Source organism: Scaptodrosophila lebanonensis, unplaced genomic scaffold (genome assembly GCF_003285725.1).
Source record: "Scaptodrosophila lebanonensis strain 11010-0011.00,11010-0021.00 unplaced genomic scaffold, SlebRS2 tig00000024-arrow-pilon, whole genome shotgun sequence".
Classification (NCBI taxonomy): domain Eukaryota; kingdom Metazoa; phylum Arthropoda; class Insecta; order Diptera; family Drosophilidae; genus Scaptodrosophila; species Scaptodrosophila lebanonensis.
In genome coordinates, this window is record NW_022060538.1 from 7,899,818 (window position 1) to 7,909,809 (window position 9,992).

Below are 9,992 nucleotides of genomic sequence, written 5' to 3' on the forward strand. Positions count from 1 at the left end.
TCATTAGCAACTTCGGCTTTACGAAAGGGTCCTTGGAATGATTTGGGTATATTTATGAATGGGAGTAATTGAATTGAACTGGTTGGGCCTGGACAAGGACAGCCGGCAAGATTTATGCGCTGCTTGAATATGAAAAAGGGCACTGATTTGCAAAAGAAAAGTTTGCTAGGAATAGGTTTTGGAATCTGTAGCTGTTGATTTAAAGACAGGCCCATTCCCAGAGTGTTGGGGCTGCCGGCGAAATTGCTGATTGGTTTCCTCTCATCGACTCTGTTTAAACTCATATAAGACTAAAGGGATTATTATTACCCCCCTATTGTATTTATCATTCATATGTACCCAAGGGCGTAGGCAGCTTTTACCAAAGGGGGGGCCAAACAATTAAAATTTTGATTAAATAATGCACGATGCATTTAAAAAATAACTAATGCATATGATCAATGAAAAAACTTCAAGAAATCCAACTCAGATCCATTTTAAGGCGAAATAATGCGTAATAATAATGAACGTGAAAAATTGTACCCCAGACTCAGAACATTTTTGACTTAAGGGCCGACTTACTGAAACCAGAAGAATCTAGGCACACTGTAGATTCCACCTTTGTACCTTTTTTTTTACCTTTGTACGTTGGAAAATCATATTTTAGGGATAGCCTTGCAAACCAGATTGATTGAACTGGTCATACTTTCGAATCAGTTTCTATGTTCTTGAAATAAATTCAGAAACCGAACTACCTGCATAATCTATTAACTCGTCGTTGAATTGCAATAAATTGAAATTATTTAGATCGAAGTACTACTTGATAGTGGACAGAAGAGCGAGTATTAATCAGAATCATTAAACAATAATGAGGAATGATACAAATATAAGTCCCTTTATACAAGTAGGTTCTTCTTTACAAATGCTGTTCTCGAACTAAGTCATCTCAGCACTCGATTTAAGATAAGTTTAAACCCAAAGCTAATAATAATAAACAATCCTTTATAACTTTCTTACAAAAGAAGTTCCCTAATCAAGTCTGTTTGTGGATCATCTCAGCCCTAGATTGAAAAAGTATTACTAAATATCAATGATAACTATTAAAAGCATAAATCCCTTTATAGGTTTCTTACAAAAAAACTTCCCTAATCATGCTTGTTTGCAGATCATCTCAGCCCTAGATTGAACAAGTATAACTATATATCGATGATAACTTTTTCAAGTACAAAACCTTTTATATCTTTCTTCCAAATGAGAATTCCGAATCAAGTTAATCAATAGAAATATCTCAGAAAGACCTGCTTAAATCTATGTCAACTGACAAAAATATATATCCTTTTATAAGTTTGTTACAAATGGGGTTTCAGAAATGTCAGCCCATTATTTAAGAGAAGTTTAAAGCTATCACTAAATATAATTTACTGCACAAATTATCGAACCCTAACTAAATCAGCCGGAAGTATTGTTACAAATGCCCAAAAACCACAGAAATGGAGCGACATGTCTGGTGTGCGGCGACGATGCCACACGCACCACAGAGCACAAAATTTAATCTGATGCAGCGGCAAACGACCACTCCGTTCCATTCGACTTTAATCAGATTTACGAAAGGGGTTGACATGGAAATAAACACTGTACTCTCAACCGCGGGAACATAACATTCGGGTGGTTGAAATGTTGTTGCTGCTGGTCGGCGGCCAGGACGTCAGAATTTATCCGCGCAGGCAGTTAGACAGTTTAGTTGGTTAGCCTGTGAAGGTTGTGGCGTGCAGAGTAGTCGTCTTGCGATTGGTTTTGACATTTAGTTTTATTTTTTTTTCATTGTTACAAATGAAAACAGAAATTTCCTTTAAAGTATTTTCATTAAATTCTGAGTATAACTATTTTAATTACATATTTAAATATTAAACTAGATTTTGCCATTCCGTTATACTGGTGTTTTCATATTTCGTTTTTGTTGTTTCCTAATTTAACGTTTACGCTTTGCTTAGTTGTTTGTTTCCCTCATTTACATTAGTTACAATTCTTTGTGGAGACTACACGAAAATAATTTACAATTGAAATTGAAACGCATACAGAAATGCGAGCACTAACAATCAAACGAAAATTAGAAACTTCACAATAATGGGGGAACACAAAGGAAACGCAATATTAATACAAATACATATATACGTATATGAGAGAGACTAAACCAAACCAAATAAACAAATAAATTAGAGCATTAAATTAAGAGCTGCTTTCGCTTTCAACCATGGAATTGTGAAGGTACCAACAACACATTTGGTATATTATTGAGCGTGTTCATTGTTTGTGTGTTAATTTGTTTTTGTTTGTTTTGCGGCAAACAGTAGCAGCAGCATCAGCAGCAAAAGAAATATCGAAAACGAAGGCAGCACGAAGTAATTGATATAAACAATAATAATAATAGTATGAATATTCTCTAGCATTGCCTGACTGTTTGTTTTGCTTTTGTTGTTGCTTTGATTTGTATTTTGGAATTAGTTGGGGTTGATAGTTGTTGTTGTTCTATTTGTTGCTTTTTGTGGCGACCTGTTGAATATCCTGCCAGCAGTTTAATCCTTGCGCACTTGGCGCTTGCGTGTGGACTTTGTGGTAGTTTCCTTTAAAACCGAATGAGAAAATGGAATTTTGATTAATTACATTTTTAATTTCTATCCCAAAATGATAAGAAGGTTGACTTACCTCAGTCTGTGTGGGCTCGTCACCGATTTCGTCGTTCTTTGACGCTGTCACATCATCTTTAATATCTAAATCAGACTTTTTCTTCTTTTTGGGACTAGCGGACAGCGGCGAGCTTTCCTTGCTGGCCTCCTGTGTGGCAATTGGCTCGCCAGCCGCATTATCAACGGACTTCTCGGCATCATCAATTTCATCTTCAACGCGCTCATCATCCGGTTGCGGTGCATCTGTTTTTTTGGGATCGGCATCTGCTGAGCTTGTTGTGTCCTATGAATCCGCATATATTAGTCACACGTTGGGGCGTTTTGATTATTTGATTTGCTAGCGATATTACCTGTACTGGCTTCTTAGATTTGCCAAATTTAAAGTAAATGACGATAACAACTAGCGCCACAGTGGCTACTAAACCAATGGCCCAGGCCGTGGGATACGTTTTGGAGAACTCGAGCACTTTATTTACCAATGAGTCCTACAAAAATGAGATATAGCAAATAGCAATACGGGTGCAATAAAATGGTGTGATAGAAGCAATGTCTTTCTAGTTTTGAAGCGTGTCTAAGTGCAGTCAAAGCATACTACATATATCGATATATATGAACATGTATAAATATCGAAATGGGGCAACCTCTTTGGCGCGTCGGTACAAATAGAAGATGTAACAGCTCGCTGGTATGAGCAGGTAGAGAAAATATAAGGCCCACCATCCGGGCTTGTAATTCATGCGGCGCATCAGACGATGCCACAGAGTTTTCTTCGGTTGTCAGAGTTATGTGGTAAGGTTTTGTGAATGTATTAAGAACAACTTACCGACTCTCTATCAATATATTTGCGTTTAATATCGAAACTATTGGCAGCAAATTCACGGGCCACATCCACATCATCGGTAATGATCAAATTGTCAAACAATATGTCACTGGACATGGACCAGAGCTCAAGACCGACGGCGTTCTGAAATAGCAGGCAACCTTTAAAGAGTCATATAGATCTCTTAGATGTTGTGCAACTCACAATTGGCGTCATTTCGAAGGGCTTAAGATCCTCATAGAAATCGGGATTGGGTATTTTGCGTGGCGCCCATTTGCCCTGGTAGTTGGGGTTGTCAATCATCGGTGCACGCCATTTACCCTTGTATTCCTGATTCGGGATGAGTGGTGCTTTCCATTTGCCACAGCCAGCAGCCTTCTCGCACGCTGGATTGTCCACAAGGGGTGCCTCCCATTCGCCATCGATTTCGGCATCCCAATCGTCTGGTTTCTGTGCCGTCGGGTTTGGTATCATTTCGGGCTCATCCTCCAACCATGTATCTGGCATAACAGCAGTGGGATCGGGTATCTGTGGTGGTGCATCATCATCCCAATCGTCGGGCTTTTGGGCAGTGGGGTCTGGTATTTTCTCACGCTCATCCCAATCAGCTGGTTTGATATCATTTGGATCGTCAATTTCCTGTGGCGGGTTAACTGGAGGCTTGAAGTCGGTCAGCAAGGAGCCATCGTTAATAATTTTATGATCTAGGCGTATCTCAAAAGTGTTATCCGGCCGCACAACCAACTGATACAAATGGGGTAGCTTGTCCTTGAAGGGTTCCTCCAAACGGTTCCTAAACAGAGGTGCGACAAAAGTGAAAGCATTTATTTGTTAGTTTACCAGTGAATGACCGCTACATAAACCAATCGATAAGCTACGCTAATGAGGCGACAACGCACGACAATGACAATAGGAATGGGTAAAAATAGTTACCACCCGCACCACTTCACCATCACTCTTATCTGACACACACACTCATTCATGAATACACTTACTTTGGTTTGTTGCAATGCTTCTCGCTGATGGTGCCGTTAATTGGATTAACATGACGGAATATGAAATGCATTTTAATATCGTTGCCGCACTTGTCCGGTCCAAACATAATAGTATAGGGTGTCTTGTCATTGAACTACAAAAAGGAAAGCCAAAAGATTGACAGAGCGATGAATTGTAAAACAGGCGGTTCGGGCTTACTGTGGTCAAATCTTCTGTTTGGCTGCCCGCTGACAAAAGTTTGATATATGAGCCGCCGCACTCTTGACCCTCCTGCAAAAAAAAAGAGCGCGTAGAAAGGAATATGAAATTGGGTCAGTCAGTAACTGTTACTTGCTATTAATTGGATTAGCTAGACAGCTTAGCCAAGACTGATGGGCTGATGCAATCGACTCAGCCTTTGCAATCATTTACACACCTGCAACGTGACCTCATATTGCACCACCAATGGTTTGTTTTCTTTGAATGTGAACTGCTTGTGCAAGCGTGCCGAAATGGCGGCATGTTTGGCCTTCGATTTGAGCACCAAGCCCTTATCCTTGGCCCAGACAATGCGCTGTGGAGACTCCCAATTCCAGACACCATCATATTTTGCGATTTCCTCAGCAATATCGTCCTTCTTGGCCTGCGATTGAGTCCACAATTTGCGTGAGGCCTCAACATTATCGAAGTGGTCGGCAAAATGGAACTTCTTGGCATCAATTTGCGGACTCTCATAGACGAGCTCCGCATCTCCAGCAGCTACTGTTGCCCCGTCATCCTGTTGAAGATAAAAAACCCAGCTGATAAGCACTGATAGATATCCAATGGTGTGATAAAAATATAAAAAAAACACGCGGTACCGCTTTGACATACTTTTTTTTTCTCAGCTGTGTGAGAGCGAGAGAGTTAGAGACTTGCGTAAGTTAGGTTATAGTTTGTCTCAAAGCAATCACAGTAAAAAAACGCGGTCGACAAACTTGTTAATTGGACTATAAACTGCGGGTGCTCAGAATGGAATGTTCAAACACACACGCACTCACGCATACTGCAACGCCCCATCATGCCCGCCCTTCTGTTCATTTAAACTGACGTGTACTTTGCACGCCGGCGACCCATTTGTTGCTCTCTACTGTGCCACTCACCTGAATATCTTCCACGATCCCATCATCGAAATCATCCACATCGGAAGCTGTTGTGAGCTGCACAAAACCGCCGCCGGCTAGCAAGCTGCAACTGAGCAGGAACGCCAGCGTCTCGCTCCGGCCGAATTTTAGCTGCATTTTAAGGTTTTTTTTTTTGTTTAACTACCACCGCCTCCTCGACGTCTCTGGTGAAAAACGCTCTCGTTCGCTTTTCTTCGTCGTCTGCTTACGCGCGTTGCTTCTTACCGATTGTTCCGTGCTGTTGGCGCTGCGAGAAAACGAAAAGTGAAAATGTAGCGTGGCCGACTAATTTTAATTAAGTTTATTAAATTAAATACATTTCTTTCTCTTGCTTGGCCTACTGGCGTTTTACTCTTTTTAGCATAAAAGCAACCCTGCTGTGGGTTCTTGTTTGACACACAAAGTACTCGATACTTTTTCGCAGTACGCCATGCGCATGCCCACCATTTTGGTGACGTCATGGGCAGCTGATTTGCAAACAATGAATAACAATTTGCATGCATAAATACATTTCAATAATTATAAACAATACTTAACAATAACAAATATGAATAAAAATTATAACTACGTTTAAGTGATACAGTTATTTTCTGTTAGTTCGATTAGATTGTTTTATTCAGCCTGCCGTACCCATCATGCTGACAGAAGCTCAGTTCTATGACACTGAAACAGTATTCGGTTATTTTTTTGAATCGACGACTGCTTTCTGCTAGTTTCGTTTAAAGTTTGTTTGGATTAGTTCGACATTGTTCACATTGGGATATCGGTTTGTTTTTCATTGGGTTATTGGCATATGTGTGAAACCTATCAATGCTAGTTTTTATTTAATTTTAAGTAGTTGGCTCTTTTGCATGACAGAATTGTAACGAATTTTTGGGTCATGCTATTGGCTACAAAACGTTCATAGAAGAAAAGTTAACAGAGCATCAATTTAATACACTATTTTTTTAATAGCTTTCGTTTATAAAAGTAACTAAGACCAAATGCACCAGTAACTAAAAATATGTATACAACTCTGTGGCCTGCTGTACAATCTGATGGATTGTTTATTTTGTAAGTGTTATTTGTTAGCTGATTTTCTAAATTAATCGGATCTGTGAAATATAACAAGTCGAGTAGAGTTAACCAAGTTTTTTGTATCAGCAGAGTGTTTTTATTTGAAACTTCCCATCGAGGATAATCATTAAATTGGTTAAATAAACTTGACAATTTACTTATTTCATTTATGATAGGGTTAACCAAGTGCAGGCCAATTAGGAAACAGGCAATATACAGACAAACAAAATCAACTTCTTTTTAGTTTTCCCAGGCATAACTGGAGGTCTTTAAAACTGATGAGGCATAATGGGGCTTATTTTGGCGAAATCGATGAACACATTCATCTTTACATAATTAACCGCAAAGCAATACATAGTTAGATATACAAATGTTTTTGTTTATTGCTTATGCTTTTGCTCTTTTATAAAATAATTGAAAGTGCGTAATTCGAATCCCTTCTTTTCATGCTTGATTTTTTCTATGCAGCTTTTGTGGCTTTTTCCGTTGGTCAATCATTTCAGCAAATTGGAAAAACCCCATTGCTAGCTTGCAATTATTTTAAAAGCTCGCCTCCACAATTTGCACTGTTCAGCTATGCAACTAAGCCCTGTAATAAAGTTGCAACTATGGGTAGGCGGAGTGAAAAGTTTGCCTTAGAGCATAAAATTATAATAAAAATTGTTGGCTTATTGAGAGCGAATGTAGTGGTGGTATTCCTGCAGAGTACATGCACACATAAATATATACTGTGTAGTATATGCATGCAGGCGTTAATCCCCCTTCGCTTACTATGGCGACAGACCCTTTTAACTGATCAACCATACGATGCATTTATCTATGGCGGTGAGTCAATTATTCGTGTTGTTGTTGCAGTTGCATATAAAAAAGCTTTTTGTTTAATGGAATACTTAAAACAATTTAAAAAGTTGCACTACTATATATCTGCATCTGAATATGTAACATGCATACACACTACCTGTACATACATGCATACATAATAGTATATGTTTCATTCAGACATTTTTTGCAGAAAATTGTGTAATTATCTCTAAGAACGACCCACATACATACTTTGATCTACACGTATGTATGTGTAGGATGCGCCTACACATCTCTGCATAATTAGTGCTTGTAGTCTCAGTGTTGTCAAGTGTTTTATTAGCTCAAGCAACACTGCCAGCTTACTTACCAACACTTGTACTAGTTTTGCTGTGTGTTCTTGCTTTCCATCACAAAGGGGGGTACGCACGCATAATAATATGGGACACTGCACAGTAGATGAAAATAAGCTTTGATTTAGGAAATTATAATTTAATATAGAGTTTGACTTTTCCATAACCTCAGAACCTTTCTAGTAATATTTGTACCAAAAAGTCTACTGTATTTTGTAAGAATTCGATAAATACATATAAATACATAAATACATATTCGATTTAAAGCATTTATAGGACGGTAGTTTTTGAAATGATTGTTATATCATTTGATATCATTTTGATTCGGTCTGGTTAAATAACACAAAACTCTTCTATTTTAATACAAATCTTGATTAAGTCTCTGCTGAGCTTGGGCACAACTTATAAAATTATACCGATTCGGTTTACGCTTTAAATGGATTAGTCCGGGACCAAACTGATAATATGGTATATATTTTTTTTTGAAAATATATGGCCTCGAACAAATGAACCATAAACTTATAACTCTTTATTTGAAAAGAAGCAGAGTTTGTGGCTTTTTAATCAAATTACCACTGCACCTACATACAACTATGTATGGAAATCTCTAGGAGGTTCAGCTTGAAGTTTTATGGCTGCAAACATTGCGACTTAAAAGAACTCATTGTTTATGTGGACATGGCTTTATAGAGTGTGGTCTAAGTTTGCTGATTATATATGTAATTCATATTATCAGAATATGGTGTCTGCCTACCTTTAAATCTTTCGCATACAGAACCTTTCTAGTAATATTTGTACCAAAAAGTCTACTGTATTTTGTAAGAATTCGATAAATACATATAAATACATAAATACATATTCGATTTAAAGCATTTATAGGACGGTAGTTTTTGAAATGATTGTTATATCATTTGATATCATTTTGATTCGGTCTGGTTAAATAACACAAAACTCTTCTATTTTAATACAAATCTTGATTAAGTCTCTGCTGAGCTTGGGCACAACTTATAAAATTATACCGATTCGGTTTACGCTTTAAATGGATTAGTCCGGGACCAAACTGATAATATGGTATATATTTTTTTTTGAAAATATATGGCCTCGAACAAATGAACCATAAACTTATAACTCTTTATTTGAAAAGAAGCAGAGTTTGTGGCTTTTTAATCAAATTACCACTGCACCTACATACAACTATGTATGTCAGACAACATTCTTAAACGTTTAGTTAAATTAAGTTTTTAATTTTATAATTTAAATCGATTTTTTGCATCAACAGCCTCATTTATTTCAAAAACAAATGCCCCAAAATGCAGAAAAAATTACTCTCGTGAGTATTATATAAACATTTCTTTAGAAAAAGATGCCATAGAAATTTCTATAGAAAACATTAATATAATTTTTCAAGGTTTCTTCCACATTCATGCCATTGTTGCCGCAGACTTGAATTTGTTTGTTTTCAAAAACATACTTAACACCGTAAACTTATAAAACTGCATATAAATAAAGGTGAAAAATACCATATAGCATACTCGTATGATCTAAAATAACAACAACAACAACAAGATGAACATTGCAAGGACGATAACGGTAGCGACGTCAAAATGTTGATGTCATAGCTAAAAGTTTTGTTCTACTTATAGAAGCTTTTGGACGACGCATATAAGTATGTATGTACATATGTATGTATGTATATATAGAAAAAAATTTCAAACATTTTCATGTGCAAGCGGCCATGATGATGTTGATGAGGATGTGTGTGTGTTTGTGTGTGTGTGTGTGTGTTTATGTGTGAGAGAGAATGGGTATCGCAACATATGAAGGAAGCGCAGTTACAAGCGCACGAGTTCAACTTAGTGTGAACTTAACTTCCGTTACATGGACGCCAGCATACCGCACACAAAACAGTCTCAACCTCAACCCTTTCACACGCACAGGTGTGTGTATGTGTAGGTGTGTGAGTGTGTTTGTTTGTTTATGCCAAAAGTGTTGTAAAGTGCGGCGCTTTGTCGGCAGGAAACGCTGAAAATTTATTACCGGACAATTTCGCCATGGCACAAAAAACGAGGGTGAGAAGTGTAGGAGGGACGAGAGGACACATATAGACACCAACATACATACAAACAAACATGTATGTATGTGCATGCATATGCATAGTTCG

General features: G+C 37.8%; 1 protein-coding gene across 1 annotated transcript; it reads right to left on the reverse strand.

Moving 5' to 3' along the window:
- Positions 1–1,767: 1,767 nt before the first annotated feature.
- LOC115622040 (calnexin) lies at positions 1,768–5,957 on the reverse strand. The gene is made up of 10 exons (XM_030515908.1): positions 5,939–5,957; positions 5,601–5,868; positions 4,895–5,236; positions 4,678–4,749; positions 4,479–4,612; positions 3,688–4,276; positions 3,487–3,627; positions 3,014–3,148; positions 2,683–2,946; positions 1,768–2,600 (listed from the first exon to the last, which is right to left on the reverse strand). Exons 2-10 carry the CDS (start codon positions 5,736–5,738, stop codon positions 2,553–2,555), a joined length of 1,863 nt encoding a protein of 620 aa, XP_030371768.1. The 5' UTR covers positions 5,739–5,868; positions 5,939–5,957; the 3' UTR covers positions 1,768–2,552.
- Positions 5,958–9,992: the final 4,035 nt, after the last annotated feature.